The sequence below is a fragment of the Misgurnus anguillicaudatus genome, chromosome 20 (genome assembly GCF_027580225.2).
Source record: "Misgurnus anguillicaudatus chromosome 20, ASM2758022v2, whole genome shotgun sequence".
In the NCBI taxonomy this organism is placed as follows: Eukaryota; Metazoa; Chordata; class Actinopteri; order Cypriniformes; family Cobitidae; genus Misgurnus; species Misgurnus anguillicaudatus.
This window is the reverse complement of record NC_073356.2, coordinates 35,188,075-35,205,843: the sequence shown is the minus strand read 5'-3', so window position 1 is coordinate 35,205,843 and position 17,769 is coordinate 35,188,075. Positions and strand designations below refer to the sequence as shown.

The 17,769-nt window shown below is 37.2% G+C and overlaps 1 protein-coding gene and 2 long non-coding RNA genes across 3 annotated transcripts in view; 1 reads left to right on the top strand and 2 right to left on the bottom strand.

Annotated features, from left to right (window-relative positions):
• The window catches only part of fhl3b (four and a half LIM domains 3b), a 34,870-nt gene that overhangs the window by 7,816 nt on the left and 9,285 nt on the right, over positions 1-17,769 (bottom strand). The window contains exons 2-3 of the mRNA XM_055219342.2: positions 2,541-2,732; positions 620-794 (exon numbers count right to left, since the gene is read on the bottom strand). Of these exons, the coding sequence (XP_055075317.2) occupies positions 620-794; positions 2,541-2,696 (331 nt within the window). The 5' untranslated portion in view covers positions 2,697-2,732. The remainder of the gene's footprint in view (positions 1-619; positions 795-2,540; positions 2,733-17,769) is intronic.
• Positions 7,174-12,071, bottom strand: LOC141351545 (uncharacterized). The gene is made up of 2 exons (XR_012359837.1): positions 8,627-12,071; positions 7,174-8,014 (listed from the first exon to the last, which is right to left on the bottom strand). It is a non-coding gene; the product is annotated as an uncharacterized lncRNA (long non-coding RNA).
• LOC129437082 (uncharacterized) lies at positions 12,105-15,094 on the top strand. Its single transcript, XR_012359836.1, has 5 exons — positions 12,105-12,438; positions 12,979-13,043; positions 13,127-13,160; positions 14,320-14,382; positions 14,800-15,094. It is a non-coding gene; the product is annotated as an uncharacterized lncRNA (long non-coding RNA).

Sequence of the window (17,769 nt, the reverse complement as noted above, 5' to 3'; positions counted from 1 at the left end):
TATGTGATTACTTTTGTGAAGGATGGATGCACTTTAAAGCCAGAAGTTGTTCCCTGATCCCTGTTTTCTATTATTATAAAGCTTGAAAAAGCAAGAACATTTACTAAAATACTGATAGATGATGGACATATGTATCTCGGATTGCTTGAGGTTGAGTAAATCATGGGGTATCAATAGGTACATTTGGCTGGAGTATGGCTTTAAGAGGCGGTTTCCCGAACCGGGATTAGACTAGACTAAAATAAATGTAAGAGCTGTCCAAACTGAAAACAACTTGCACTGACATATCTTAAAATACGTAATTTCTTTTTATTTTGACTCAAAATGCACACAAGTAATGTTTTTAGTAAGGCATGTTTGTTAAAACTAGTTATATTTCCTAATTAAACTAAGTCCAAACTAATCCCTGTGTGGGAAACCGCCCCTAAATGTTCAAGGAAATCCGACTGCTAAAAACTGATACACTTAAACTGCACATTCCCACTCCATCCTTGCCATGCACCATACACTGCTTCCTAATGCAACATCATCAACCCAAACCTGTCAATTAAGTGTACACTGTGCACTTCATGTGCATATTGTGTATTTCATGTGTTTATTGTGTGCATGCTGTCCGTACCTGGCATCACATTTTTGTTGCAGGCCACACATTTTGAGGAAAACTCGCTGCAGTAACAGTCATTACACACGAGAGCATCGTCCTGACAGGTGAAAGACTCATCGGCCAGTGAACGTCCACACCGTGAACAGCAGAAACATTGTTCGTGATAATGTCGGTCTTCATAATACAACTCCTGAGAAGAGACACACGCACAATTACAAACATCACATGACTGCAAGCATGCAATATTACATATCAAGAAAACAACGTTTTGCATAATCTGGAAACCATATGAGATATTTCTAAAATGAAGCAGTTAGAGAAATAAATGTATTTTTATTAAATTTTACTTTTCAATCTTGTACAAAGTGGATAAAAGACTTGATGGAGTGTGGAAATTTTGTATTCAGGCTGTTAGTATCCGATTGCCACTTTGTAGGTCTAAGCAAAAATGTGCCGTTTTGGTTGTGTCCTCTAAAATGCAAATGAGCGGATGAAATGCAAACACTGATCACAATGATGGTTGTTTGTTGCAATTAAAACTCAATTGTGCTTTTCTATGCACTAAATGGCAGTGCCGTGGTTGGATAGTGCAGATTAAGGGGCGGTATTATTATAATAAGAGCTCCTTATGACATCATAAGGAGAGCCAAATTTCAATGACCTATTTTTTCATGTGCTTGTAGAGAATGGTTTACCAAAACTAAGTTATTGGGTTGATCTTTTTTACATTTTCTAGGTTGATAGAAGCACTGGGGACCCAATTATAGCACTTAAACATGTAAAAAGTCAGATTTTCATGCCATGGCCCCTTTAATTCACAGCTCCCTTAACAAACTGTAAATTTGAGCAAGAGAGAAGATGCTAAATCTTTTATTACTCTTATATAGAAATATTTTGCTACTTTGTCTGATTTTTCCAAGTTCAAGCTTCACATGTGACATAATAAATGACCGAACAAGCTACATCATCACATTCAATGCCTGACGGAGGAAAAGAAAGAGAAACCCAGAGACTGTTATGTAGTGTGGATTTCTCCCAATGGATCTATAAGTCAGCGGGTGAGCGGCGCTCTTGTGGCGTCCCTGCAGCCTGCTCTGTTTTGATTGGCTGTCTGATTCATGGCTCTGTTATGGGTGACCATAACCAGCTGTGATACTAGACATCTATGATGAATGATGCATGTTAACCACATGTGTGTGATGATTTATTTGTGCTGATTAATAATGAATGTGTTTCATAAACACACCATAAATATTGGGGACTTAATTTTTGCAGTGTGAAGTCACATGCATCCATGCCAACATACTGTGGTGGTGCCATGGTACGGTAATATTCGAATATACGGATAATCTTCTTGTAAGGACCATTTCCGTAAGATGGAAAGGCATGTCTAGTTTAATATGACACCGGTTGCTTATCATTAAAATTGACCAAATGTCCGATAGTCAAAGAAAAGTACATACTATATAGCACCAAAAGTGGTTCTTTGCTCGTAATCATGGAGGAGCCGTTTTTGGTGCCGTGTAGCACCGGTGGGGCACCTGTGACGCACCCGTGTAGAACCATATAGTGCTATGTAGAACCCTATGTGGTGCTATATGGCCCCTATATGGTTCTACACAGGTGCTATACAGGTGCTTCACCGGTGCTATATGGCACTTAAAACGGTTCTTCTATGATTACGAGCAAAGAACCACTTTTGGTGCTATATAGCACCATTTGTTTTTAGAGTATATATTTCCTTTTTTAAACTTTTTTCTAACTATTTCCCCATTTGTTTTCTTTGTCTTTCATGTAAGCTGCTTTGAAACAATGCAACATTGTAAAAAAGCGCTATATAAATACATTTGACTCAACTTGACAAGATACATTATACTGTACATGCTCATAAAAGACACACGTTTACATTGACGGCATGTTTAAAACACAAGCTTACATGTGCATTGTGTCCGATGAGCTCCTTACACTGATGGCAGGTGTTTGCATACAGGCGGTCGTAACAGGGAACACAGTGGGGTACGTCAGTCACCTGGATGTATTTTTTGCCATACAGAGACTCTTTACAGCTCTCACAATCAAATGACTCTGACATGATGCTTCAATCCTGGTCCTACAGCGTAGTCCAGACCTAAAGGTTAAACACATAAAACTTTTCCCATTAGACGGAATGGAAGTGATTATTTATAAAGTCTTATCATGTCTTAATTTGGTCAATCTTTCTACAGCACAGCAGCAGGCCCAAAAGTTTTAAATTAAACAACTGAAGTGAATTAAATACTTCTGTGTCTCTTGTGCATAAGAGAGAGAGAGCGAGAGTGAGAGAGAGCAAAATGATACACTAGGGATCTTAGTCTATTTCATTGTCTCTGATTAAACGGATAAGATTCCAGTGGGAACCAACTGGTCACATGATATATGTGTGTTAAAATCTATGATCACGACAGTCGTCGTCTGTGTGTGTGTGTGAGTGTGTGTATTGCATAGAGCGTGAGAATAAGCATATTCCCACACTGAACATCGTCTCCTTTGCATCGTCCACAACCAATCAGAGTCGTTCTTAGACTTTAAACAATAAAGCTTAGACTTTTCTTGAACTAAAATGACATTTAGACCCTCGACCATAAAACCAGTCAGCATAAGTAGCATAAGTAGCAACTTCTCGTCTTGCACTAGCCGTGTGATGTGCCAGCGCGACCTCACGTAATGCGTCATGACGTATGCGAAACTACCACCCTAGTATTTATAAGTGTGGAGAAAGAGGACCACTCCGACGTTGTTGTTTGTAGAATGATACTAATTAATGTCTTTGTGTCAGTTTATTGTCACTGTCCCACAGGTGGGACGTTTGGCATTACATATTTAAAACAATAATTACATAGTCTAAACCTACACCAATCTTGACAAACTATATACCGTTGGAAAGCTCTACGAATGTAGTTTTAATATATCAAAAGTATGTAGTAAGAGTCATTTTCTAAAATGTCGCAGGCCAACAGGGGGCCCAAAATGTTATTACATATTTATTTGTAAATATCTCATTAACCTGAAATAACCTCGACAAACTATATATTGTTGGAAAGCTCTAGGAATGTAGTTTTCATATTTCAAGGCATTTTGTTATTTGTCACTGACCCTGTAGGAGTACATATGTATTTGTATATATTCATAATTCTAATGAATCTATGAATCTTCAAAAATCTTGACAACCTATATATCGTTGGAAAGCTCTAAGAATGTAGTTTTCATATTTCAAAACCTTTTTGCATTAAAAACAATGCAGAGACAGTAATTTATTAACTTGTGACAAGATAATGCAACTAACCATTGACACCTAGTGGCCTTGGTTGGTAAAACCACTAAAAGTGTGACGGATACTAAATTTTTTGTTATTTTCACTTAAAATTTGGTTCAGAACTAGTTGAGACTTGTGTCTTTATTGTTGTGGTGTTTTGAGAGTAAAACATTGAAATTTTTATATACATTTGATTAGAGAGTATATACTTTATTGCATTATTTTCATTAATTTAAAGGGTATAACTATTTTGTCATTTAATATTCACAACTTCAAACACCTCAGTGTAAAACTATAAATTGTCTTTTTTAAAAAGAGACCAAGATTTTGCTTCTAAACCAAAGAATGCCAGAGTTATAGTAATTTTAACGTGCAGATCACCTTTTCACCCCCCACTCAAAAGGGGCGGTGACAGTTATAGGGTTAAAATAACGCAAGTGTGCGTTTCACATGTGAAGAGTTTGGTTCGTTCCAAAATGCAATAAATCCATTTTGACTAATTTGGGTAAAAATGTGTTTTCTATAATAAGAAAGTGACAACATGAAAAATACTATTTTTTGTTACAAACTTTCACATGGCATCTTTAGGTTATAAAAGCATAAAAAATTCTAATCCATAATTTGATTTTCAGAGATTTATTATAAAAACAATGTGTTAGCATGACAGAAGCTTGATGATGTTGGGAGAACAAGCAACAGCCGACATTTTTCCGTCTCCCGAGTGCCTCTTGCTTAAATTATTAGATTTTGATGGTTTACGTTTCTTTCCCATCACAGAAAACCATCACAGGTTTAGCAATGCCATCAAAAGTATTATTTTGTTTTTGTTTGTTAGTTGATCATGAAGTATAAAGTATGAGGAAAACTAGGACTCCGTGTACTCAGCGCGCCGCCATTGTTTGTTTACATTGCGTGACTGGTGGGCTGTAATTTCAGGAATGGATTTATTGCGTTCTGTAAAAAAGGAGGAGTGGCGTTTATCGCATTTTGGGAAAAAAGGGAGAAAAGATGACAGAATAACACGGCGGATATTGGATTTTGCGTAAAATTAAGAATTTACTTTTTAATACTGACCAGGTACAATACTGATTTTGGCGGCAACTCATTTAAAAAAAAAGGCGTTTATCGCGTTTTAAAACCAAATTCTTCACACGACCTTTCGACGTCTTACGCAATACGTGAGGTCACGCTGGCGCATCACACGGCTGGTGCAGGACCGGAAGTTGTTGTTTAAAGGGGAAATTTTTTATTTATTAATCATTTTGCTAGATAAGACCCTAATGTCTCTGTTGCAATTGTTTAGAGCACTTTGAAGTTGTGTTGAAACTGCAGTTTTAAGCTGCATTGAAACTGTTGAGGTCCAATAAAGTCCACTATATGGAGGAAATGTATGTTTTCCTTCAAAAACTTAATTTCTTCTGAACTGAACAAAGACAGACATTAACATTTTGGATAGAGTAGATTATCGGGATTTGTTTTTTAAGAAATTGGAGTAATCCTTAAACTGGTTACCTCCTCAACTTAACTTGTAAGCAGATGAACTAAAACTTGTGTGATTAAAAGAAGATAACTTGACTTTCTCTTCCTTATGTAGGCATATTGTATTAACCTATGTGTCACAAGGACTTTCTCAGATCCCACACCAACTTTCTTTGGGAACATTAATATGGAATTCAACCCCCCAATGTCCTGTAAATGTTGCATTAAAGAGGCTGAAGTATGTGCGTAAAACCCTTTGAATAAAAGAGCTGTGTGACACACAAGTCCTCAGAGGAACACTACTGAACAATGACACAAAAATGCAAACTTATGGCTCAGTTGTTTGTCACGACTGCCTATTTTTCCTTTCTTCTGTCCCTATTTGTATATAAAGAAAGAACAGGCTGTTCGGGACTAGAAGTCTGATCCTGTAACCCCACTTTAAAGCAAACCACTGTCACAAAACATCAATAACTTCACTTCTCACCTCCTATAATGATAGCATTAACCAAAATCAAATGAAATGGTAAAAAAGGCACTCAGATTCTTTCATTGGAGGAGTGATGAGAGACTCCTGATATTAACCATCAGGACTTGAGATAATTATTGGTTTCCACATACCATGTCGTCTTTAACATTTGACTAACAAATGACTAACTGATGCTTAATGTTGACATAATCTTTCAGCCGTCCGTCATGACTACAATAAAGAAGCATGCTGTACAAATAACAGCATGTCTTTTTACAACGTGTTTGTTTGTTATATCCGGGAGTTCAATGTACTACACAAATCTTACACTGTAAAAAAAAATTTTTTTTTTACGAACAATTACTTTACATTTTTTACAGTGGTTTACCATTATTGAAAAATATAATTAAAACACTGTAAAATTACAAACATTATCTGTCAATTAACGGCTCGATTGTTATTTTAAGTATTTTGTAATTAAAGACAAAATACAGAAAATCTACGTTTTTAAACGGGAAAATACTATATTATTTATACAGTACTTTTTTTGTTTTCATGAATTACATACAAATTCATCTAAATTTACAATAAAAAATCTGTAATTAAATGTGTAGTTCATTATATTTAAAGTGCATGACCATACTAACAATTTAACATTTTTATTTGTAATTTTAAGGAAAATGTTCTTAGTTTTATATTTATTTGTATTTTTACAATTAAACTGTAATTCCAGACATAAGTTTTTACATCAAACAATGCTTGGACTTTTAAAGCTTGTTTTTCAGGATCAGATTTTGAGTCTTGTTGTGCCACTGGACACATACCTAATTCAGTAATGTAACACAGAAAGACCTTTCAATAAATCTGACAAAAGTCAGGAGTACAGTGAATAGCCCAGGCAAGTATTTTGTAAAGAACCAAAAGTTTTAAATCCCTTACAATATAAGCAACACACTTGAAATTTTTGTCACTTGCTTCAGTTTTCATTTACCATATGTACATTGAGAATAATTTGCAATAATACTAATATATATATATATATATATATATATATATATACACACACACACACACACGCACGCACGCACGCACGCACACACATATATATATATATATATACATATACACACACACATATATAAGTATTTTCCTACCATATAATGTCTATTTTATTTTATCAATTTCTATCACCATTATTTAAATTATAATTGTATGTATAGCTGCTTTACAACAATAAAAACTTTTAAAAGTGCTATATAAATCAAAATAAACTAAATGTGTGTGGGCTGACTACAAAAGTGTAAATGTCAGAATAAAGAATAACACAAATAACAGTGAAGTACACCATTTATTTTCTTTACAAACACATGAAAATGCGTATTAAAACATTATTTTGGTGTCTTGATATCAGGGGAAAAAAGTCAAAAACAGAACACACAAAAAGGTATAAAATAAATATTTGTTCCATGGCACGCACACACACACACACACATTCTGGTTTCCATGTTTTGTGGGGACATTCCATAAACGTAATGCATTTTATACTGTACAAACTGTATATTCTCTTCCCTTCCCCAAACCCTTACCCCAACCATCACAGAAAACTTTCTGCGACCTTAGATTTTCAAGAAACATCATTCCGTTTGATTTATAAGCTTGGTTCCTCATGGGGACCTCACAAATGTCCCCACGAGGTCAAAATTTACTGGTATTCCTATCTTTGTGGGGACATTCGGTCCCCACAACGTGATAATTACCAGGTACACACACATAAACATACTGGAACAAACATCTACATACTGTGTAGCTTCCATTAGCACTCCTGGAACATCACAATTATACATGGATAGACAATGCCAAAAGCACCGCACAATTTGTTAAAGGCGGAGTCCACGATGTTTGAAAAACGCTTTGGAAAAGGAGACGGGCCGACTACCAAAACACACTTATAGCCAATCAGCAGTAAGGAGCGTGTCTACTAACCGACATCCTTGCCGGGTTGCATATGTGTGTGGCGGGTCTATCAACAGAAGGTCCAGATTCTATTGGGGTAGGGGCGTGTTTGTTTAGGTGATTTCAAATATCAACATTGGCTTTCAAACATCATGGACTCCGCCTTTAATCACCACAAAACATGTGAAGTCAAGCTCCAGATCACGAACTGTAGTATCTGTAAGGAAAGGAAAGAAAAAAATTGTGAGATTGGTTATTTTTCTGTAATCACATTTTAATCAATCAAACATTTCTCAGCCAATCAGAATAAAACATTCAACAGGCCAGTGGTATAAAAAACATTAATTTATAAATATGCATGATTAATTGGTGACCCCAGGTAAATTGTGAAGTGTCATGCAAGATAACCCAGGATTAAACTGACCTAGGGTTTTGAGTGACTGAATGTTTCATATTACTTTCATATTTCACATGAGTGGCATGCCATAATATATGCCACTGTAGCACTCACACACAGACCAAGTTTGACAAGTGAGAAATTCATTACATACGAAACGTTGTCCGTAGATGGCAAGAAGTATTTGAGTAACCGAACTGATTAATATTCACATGCCGGTCAAAAAACACGTGTAACTTAATATGCAAGCTGAAATGCAGCAAACAATTATTACGTGAAACAAACTAACAGTTAGGCTAATACGCTAAATATAAACTAATACGTGATGCACATGGCTAAAATGTGGTTAATATTTAGCGAGCCAACATTATATTTTTAAATATAACGTCAATAAATTGGTTTAATAACTAGAGTATCTTTATCTGTTCTTACCTGTATTTACTCAGTCGCAAACTTGTCGTGGTAACCTTTGGATGCAGACACATGCGCACAAGCGGCTTCTTCTTCTTCTTCTTCTTCTTTTGTTGTTTAAATGGTGGGTGGCAAACCAACTTAAGGTGCATTTACCGCCACCTACTGGATTGGAGTATGGAGCACTCGCACAAGCGGCTCTTCCTGCAGACACATGCGTACTACGTTGTATTGACCCAGTGGCGCAAAAAAAAAAAAAAAACGTGAAACAAATTCAATTCTTGTAGATTTTTAGCACTTAATTACCACTGTATTTCACAGAACAATCAAACATTAAAATAAAGTAACTAAACTTTAATAAGTTGTGCTGTGTTTTTCTGGGTGGGGTTTGGGGGTTCATGTAAAAAGCTTGCACTGGGTGGAAGACAAACTAGTAATTTCTTATATTAGTGAGGACACTAAAGAGATGCTGACTTTCTTTTGGTTTTACTACTTCAGGTTAACCCTTTAATGTATACCTCACCTCGGGTCTTTGACCATGGTTTTACTACACTAAACGGCTACACTAACCATGGTTCTGTGGTTTTAGAAAAACATGGTTGTCAAAACCATGGTTATTTTGTGGTTACCATGGTTTTACTACAGTAACCATGCTTTTTTGGTTTTAAGTTAACTGTAGTAAAACCATGGTTAATTTTCGTAAGGGAAGTCACCATGAGCTCACAAGATACTCACTGTGTGGGTCATGATTTTAATGTGTAAGCACGCTGCACACTCAATGTGTGCTCATATGAAGGTCACAATATGAGATCACTTCACACTCACTGTACTACCCCATAAAGCCCACCATATGCAAGTACCGGCATGTTTTGGTGCTGGTTTGCTGGTGAACACCAGCTAAACCAGCATCAGCACCAGCATTAGCACCAGCTAAACCAGCATCAGCACCAGCATTAGCACCAGCTAAACCAGCACCAAACCAGCATTAGCACCAGCATCCCATGCTGGTCATTCCAGCATGACCAGCATATATTGTGTTTTGGTGCTGGTATGCTGGTGACCACCAGCTAAACCTGGCATAGACCAGCATAATTCCCATGCTGGTCCATGCTGGTTTGATGCTGTTTTTTTCAGCAGGGTGCTCAGAGAGCTAATATGCTAGCTTTTGCTATTGGAAACATGTCACTATTTAATTGCAACTGATATCGGGCAAAATAAAAGAAAAAGTAAAAAAGACATGAATTTCTCTCTGCATGAACCCATCCACTGCAAGTCATGAACACACAAAAACCACACACACAGATATGCACATCCCACACAGGGCAACTATCACTGCAACACCCCAACACTTCAATAACTTAGCTGTGGGATTGAACAAATAATCTCTGAGTTACAAAGTCTGACTCGCTATAACCACTAGGCCACAAAGTTAGTGTACATTGTAACAATAGTATGAGTGACCTCACATTGGTCACGATGTGAGTTCATGGTCCAACTGTGCTCTCATTCCATGGTCATAATAATGTAAGGTCACGGCACACTCACTTTGTCATAGCAGGACAACACACATATGTCTGGAAAACGTAGGTCCAAGAGTAGAAAGTCACCCTTCTTACCTGTAATTTTAAGAAATATAGGAATGATCATAGGCTCAAAATTTAGGACACTTTCTACACAGCATTTTATACAGCCCTGTGCATGGCGTGTATATACCATATAAAATGTCAACAACAAGGTTATGGCATCAAGAAGCCTACAAATAAAGATTCTAGAAAGCACAGATTTTAAGTAAAAGTGACCAGGATTGACAGATATGTGTTTAAGCATTGTGGCCTAGTGGTTAGAGAATCAGACTTGTTTGCAACCCAGAGGATGTTGGTTTGATTTCCACAGCTGGAAGGAAGTGATTGCAGTGTTTGGGTGATGCAGTGATACTTGCTCTGTGCATGTGTGTGTTCATGACTTGTTAAGGGTTCACTGTATGATTTGCAAATAAATGTTGACATCTCAGTGACCTGTTTTTCAAATAGCAAATGCTAGCATATTAGCTCTCTGAGCAACATCTTGATGGTACTTTGTAAATTGTGCCTGCTCACAGTGAGTGTGTCATGATCTCACATTGTGAACATAACATAGTAGTTGCGGCCAGTGACTTCTTTTTTTGAGGGCGCAAAATGCAAAGTTTGTCACATGTATGCAGCCGTCATGTGTGTGGCTCGTCATTTCAAAATATGTGTTTGGCGCGTCATGTAAACTTGTGTGCATCACGCGGGATGTCAAAATACAAGCCTGCTGCAGATGCTTTGAAGGGGTTTATAATAAAAGACACTCGCATTTGTCAGATACTCACTTAATCTCATGTGTAATCAGAGTTTACTGTTAAGTTAGTATCTTGTGAGTATTTTGTGAACGTGAGCTTCTCTTGTATCATAAAAACTTTTGATGCGTGTGCAGCAGGCATGTACCTTGTCAAGACACGTGATGCACACGGTTCACACGACGCAATGTACACACATATTTTGAAATGACAAGCAACACACATAACACTCCGAATACATATTTTGAATTTATGCACCTCGGAAGAGAGGTCAGTGTACTGTGAGTGCAACAATGTGAGGTCACTCAGGCTATTGTCACAATTTGAGGTTACTGCACACTCACTGTGCGCTCATACTATGGCCCTGAGGTGAGGTCACAGCACACTCAGTGTCCGCTCAAATCATATTACGACACACTTGCTGTTGCCATACTATGGTCAATGTGAGGTCATGGCACACTCATTGTGCACTGAACTCAACATTTTGAATTCACAAAGAGCTTGCACATAACTCACAAGATGAGAATGTCACAGTATGAAAATGATGTGATTTTACTGTGATTATCGCGTGATCTCACATGTTGACTGGGTACAGTACAGTGTTTAAGTCACTATGTCTATAGTGAGGGATATCTCGCATGTGTGTGCCTTTACAAAACTCAACCATGGTTACTGTAGTTAAACCATGGTTAGTGTAGTTTTGCTAATAGTAATCAATATACCAAAAAAAGAGAATACTACACTTTTACAACAACAAAAAATGTTAATTTTCATGAGGGGGTGTGTGCATCTGTACAGTAGGGAAAGAAGTGAGAGTTTTACTGTAGTGTTTGTGCATGGTGCATGTTCCTCTCACATAGGCCTAACATGTTTACAGTTCAGCCTCTGTCCAAAGCCACATTAATTTTTATTCAACTTTCATTTATGGACAGTAGACAGCAGTGATTTGTTCGTTAGCAATTCTTTCAGTTACTGATGTAAGCAGAGTGTGTATGTATTGGCCATATGTCTACTTAGACATGTCATTTGTAACTTCAACATCTCCCACCTCTTGCATACAAAAAAGACATTTAGGACTTTTAAAATATACCATGGGTGCATTGCCTTCTTAACAATATATATACACACGCACGCACGGTTTTTTGTAGTCACATAATACTTTAAAAATAACTATTGCGATGGTTGCACTATTATTACGCTATTGGGTGTCTCGCCTTGTTGTTATTAGCCCTGATTGGTTGTTTTGACCGTCATCCAGATCTCTGGCCTATGACAATTCAGCGCGCACTTTTCAACATTTCAAACTCCTGCAGCCGGTAGTATTTGCTGATGCTGCTGGAGGGAGGAGTTCACTCTGCAGAACTGCAGCAGTACATCGGTTGGTCCACTACTGACTTTTACTATAATTGGTTACCTCTATCGGGTATTTTTTTATTCGGTTGAACTTAAGTTAGAAAACATAATATGGACAAAGACTTTTACCAACGGGTACCGGACATATGGAAAACTGCAGCAGGTAAATACCTTTTACTTTACCATTTTTCTAATGACGCATAAAGAAAGTGTTCAAGTAAGATGCTAACCGCGATTAGCCCGAGAACGATATTTGCAAATATCAATGTAAGAACCGCTAATGTAATGTGTGTTGTTAGTCGTTATTAGGTCAAGCTCACATAACGTGATGTCTGAAATTGATGAGACGTTTATAGTAACGTTAAGGCTTCTTGTCGTGTTTTGTTTTCTTGTAACTACGCTAATAAAACCTTTGGTTAACAAGCTAAATGTTTCGCAGTTATACATGTTGTTCCAAGGTAGTTATATGAAGCATTTGACACGCTCTGTAGCTGATGTTGATAATATAAGCAGAAGTTTCGTCGAAGTTTTTAAGTAAACTCTAAAATCAATCTGCGACCGTAAAATCCTGACGTACTTTCCGTATTATGATTATCAGTGATACTAGTGCGTTTATTTTGAAGCATAAATAGTAATGTATATTTGGAATGTGTAAATTGATCACTGGGCTCTGTAGAAGATTATACAATCCTGTTTTTTCTAGGATCTACTGTGGATCGCTGGGACTTAAGTCAAAATGAGACCGAGAATGTGTTTTATCTCAAGCTGGTGAGTAACGTTTCAATTTTGAAAGTCCACATCCCATTAAATAAAATGACTAATATTGTTTTTGTGTGCGTTTCCCCCTCAAGCTCCAGAGAAGTCTCCTACCACGCCATACATAAGGTATTAATTTTATCCCAATATATAAAGACTGCGTTCGCATATTATTGGAAATTATTGACAAATACTACAACAACGTTGCCAAAAACGTTGGCAAGCGCTCACAATTGGTGTCTGCCTAGCGTTTTTAACAGCATTTACATGCTTCTGCACGATTGTGACTTCATGAGCAACGTCACTCTAGAATTTTTATGACACAATCCTAGACTTCATCTTCTCATCAAATTTCCTGTTCAGTCAAATGCTCTTTAGTTATATGCTGAAGTGTCCTGCCCCCTAAATTGCACAGAACATGATATCACACGCACATGAGATAAGACATACATTTACTAGTTCTTAGCATGAAGTAGGGGATAGGAATGATTCAGACAGTGTAAATATGCTTTCCATTGGGGTGAATGAAGTCTGCCACTACAATGCACAAACATACAGGGTGCTCCGGTCCAGCGTGACAGCACAGAGTGGATCATATGTAGGAGTCTCTGCCAAAAACAGTTTGGAGGAGATCAAACATCACAATCAGTTAGACGGCCTTAACATTATAAACAGCAGTAATGAGTAGAAGAGAAACACTGCTGCATACACACCAACAAAATTTACATATCACTGTTATCATTGTTTTTATTCTGTAATAACACTTTATATCTTAATTGTGATTTTATTTTAATACAACTGTGGCGCTCACAAGCTGTGAAATGCGACTTTGCTGGACTGTGCCATAAACACTATTGATCATTTAAAAAATAGGGAAGGTCTTCTCGACAGTTCGGTTGTGATTTTCTGTTTCAGTTAAAATGACCTCCACATAAAATAATGCTACATGTTCCAAGAGGGCAGGGTGCTTCAGTGTTAAAAAAGAGCATTTGATCGGAAAGAAAATTTGATGAAGAAGCTAAAGTGTAAGCTGACCCTAATTCATGTGTTCCTTATACCACATACATGTGGGGAACATGGGACATTTGATGATGGTAGATAAAAAATATATTTTGTACGTTCTACCATTTTTAATAATAATAATAGTAACTTCTCAGAAATGTATTATACAGCATGCTCGTCTTGAAAAGGTGATACATTTTTGGCTTAAACATGTTTTTAAATTCCATTTTCCAACAGTGATAACTGCTAAAGATGAAACACATTAATTCTTTCTTTTTTCTTTTAGATCAACATTGAAGCATTGTTTACAGTAAGAATAGGCACCAACAGAAAGACAAATCCAACACTAGTAAGTATTAACTGGCAAATATAAAACCAGCTTTATCAATTTTAAGGCATAGTGTAGAGAAATAAAAATTATCGTGCCATCCCTGATGTATCTGACTTTCTTTTGTTAGGGAAGCACATTTTATTTTACAAAAAATACTAATTTGTGGGTCTACATAATGTTATAAAAATGTTTATCATTATTCTATCTCTATATTAAAGGAAAACACCACAGTTTGTCAATATTTTACTATGTTCTTACCTCAACTTAGACTAATTAATACATCCCTATATTTTTCAATGCGGGCATCACTAGTTTACACTGCCAGAATGTTTCAGTGTCAAATTTGGTTAAAAATGTTAATAAAAAATAATCTTGTTTAAAGGAAAGGTACAATACTTTTCAGTGAATTATATTGTGTTCTTTTTTATCCCCTAGATGCACCAAGGATCAAGGTGATTTTTGGCAGCTTGGAGAATTTTTCTTTATCTGTCACATCTGGTACAGAATCTCTGACATTTTGGTATTTGTAATGTTTATTTTATTATATTTGTATACTTATGCTAGATATTAATATACTTGTATAGTTACTGTATGTTTCTGAATTAAAAGATAGCCCCAGGTAAAAATGTAAAACTGATATAATACTGATATTGAAAATACAAGCTAAAATGGCACAATTTGTTGCTTTCTCCACCTGTTTCACAAATGAAAACATTTTATATGCACAGATTCACTTGCCGGAACTGTACAGATTTTTCTTGTTTAATTTCAGGCCAATCTGTATTGTAGACACAACGTTTGTTATATGAATGCCCCATCTGAAGGGAACTGCCTTGAAAAAAATATTAATGGCATTTTCTTTTCGTCTTATCTCTGTATAGACCATGGCTCCTCCCATCTTACCCTGGAGAGCCGGTGCCCTGCAGAGTTGGCTTCAACCTTAAAGGAAAACACCACAGGTTTTTCAATATTTTTTATGTTATCACCTCAACTTAGACAAATCAATACAAATCCTTTTTTTCAATGCGTGCACTTCCAATCCCCGCACAGCGCATCGCGAATGTATCAGCACCTACCCAAGCCCAATCCATTCCTTAGGAACAAAACAAAAGTTTTATTTTGTGCCACCACACTTACTCGTGTAACTACTCATGTAACAGTCTTTAAATAGGAAAAAACATGGAAGTTTTTGGTGGCTTTTAAATTAATCCCTGTTTGGATCCTAAGGAATCAATGGGGCCAGGCTAAACGCCAACACATTCACGACACGCTGCACAAAGACCAGAAGTGCATGCATTGAAAAAAGATAAGTATGTATTAATTGATCAAAGTTGAGATAAGAACATAGCAAAATATTGAAAAACTGTGTGTCTTCTTTAATCAAACATACCTGAGGTAGATGGGTTTGATCAGGGTTGATGCTAAACTCTGCAGGGCAGCGGTTCTCCAGGGTAGGATTTGAGGAACCCTGTTATAGACGGTTTCAGCGACAGTAACATACATAAACGCTTTTGTGGCCCAAACCTAACTTCCGGGAGATTTCCGTGTAGAACCAATATAGGAAAAAACTGAAATTCTGTCATAATTTACTCACTCTCATTTTGTTGCAAACCTGTATACATTTCTTTGTTCTGATGAACACAAAGGAAGATATTTTGAGGAATGTTTTTAACCAAACCGTTCATAAGCCCCATTCACTTCCATAATATTATTTTTTCCTACTATGGAAGTGAATGGGGCTCATGATTAGGGCTGTGACGGTTGTCATAACCACACACAACCACGGTGGTGAAGTGCGACCCACGATGGTAAAGTGGGACCCGCGATGGTGTGCACGTCACAAACAAATTAATTACAATCTTCACAGCAAAACTTCCTTTTTTTCAAAGCATGTAGGTGCTCCAGAGCATCTGTCATTGCTAAGTAACCTAAGCATTGCTTGACGTTGTGACGAGCACCCACCGGCGGAAAAAGAAACTGGCGCCTGTGAACAAGCATGTTCGTTAAGAAATGTATATCTGATCATTGTTTAAATTTTTATTTTTTAAAATACAGTGGGGAGGGTGGGTGTTTGACACATCAGCATTTTTGTCGGTGGGGGGATTTCTAAGTGATATAGCCAGATGTGGCCATCAAGCCAGGTGTTGAATTCATACAAAGAAATCAGAACATTTAAGTATACACGTTGAGTCATGGTAAATAAAGTGAAATGACTAAGGGAATAAGTATTGAACACACATATTTAATACTTTATAGAAAAGCCTTTGTTGGTGATTACAGCTTCTAGTTGTTGTATGGAGAGACCAGTCGTCTTCATTGCTCAGGAGTGATTCTGTCTCATTCTTCCATACAAATGGTCTTTAAATCTTGAAGGTTCATTGGGCCTCTTTTATGAACTTTGATCTTTAGTTCTCTCCATAGATTTTCTATGGGATTTGTATCAGGTGATTGACTGACCACTTCATTGTTTCCTTGGCCTTGTGTGTGGGATCATTGTCTTGCTGAAATGTCCACCCTCTTTTCATTTTTAGCTTTCTGGTAGATGGCAGCAGATTTTTATCCAGAATGTCCCGGTACATTTCTCTATTCATCCTGCCTTCAATAATATGAAGTCTGCCAGTACCCCTTGCTGAAAAGCAGCCCCAAACCATTATGGTTCCACCCCCAAACTTAACTGTTTGTATGGTGTTCTTGGGGTGGTGGGCAGTGCCATTTCTTCTTCAAACATGGTGTGTAGAATGACTGCCAAAAAGTTAAATTTTGCTTTCATCTGACCATACTATAGTCTCCCAATAATCCACAGGCTTCTCCAAATGCTCTTTCGCAAACTTTAACCGAGCCTCAACATGCTTTTTGTTCAGCAATGGAGTCTTGCGTTGTGAGCGTGCATGGATGCCATGGCGGTTCAGTGCATTGCTTATAGTTTAGACCTTGATGCGAGGTCTTCCTGAAGTTCTGCCCGAGTGGTTCTTGGCTCATGGAGAACTCTCCTGATTATTCTTTGCACTCCTTGGACAGGGATCTTACTTGGGAGGACCTGATTGTAGCTGGTTTATGGTGAAGTGATGCTCTTACCATTTCTGGATAATGGCCCCCACAGTGCTCACAGGAACATTCAGCATTCTGGAAATGCGCCTATAACCATTCCCATCAAAATGCTTTTCAACAATAAGATTACGAGGATCTTGAGAAAGTTCTTTGCTTTTACCCATCATGAAGTCTTTCCTGTGTGCCTCCTGGGTAATGAGAAGCATTTATAGGCCATCAGTTGTGTTCAGTGCTTATTCCCTGTGGCATTTCGCTTTATTTATTATGAATCAACTTGTAAATGTTCCTTTGTATGAATTCAATGTTTGGCTTGATGGCTACATCTGGTAGAAATTTTGTGTCAATAGCCCACTTGGA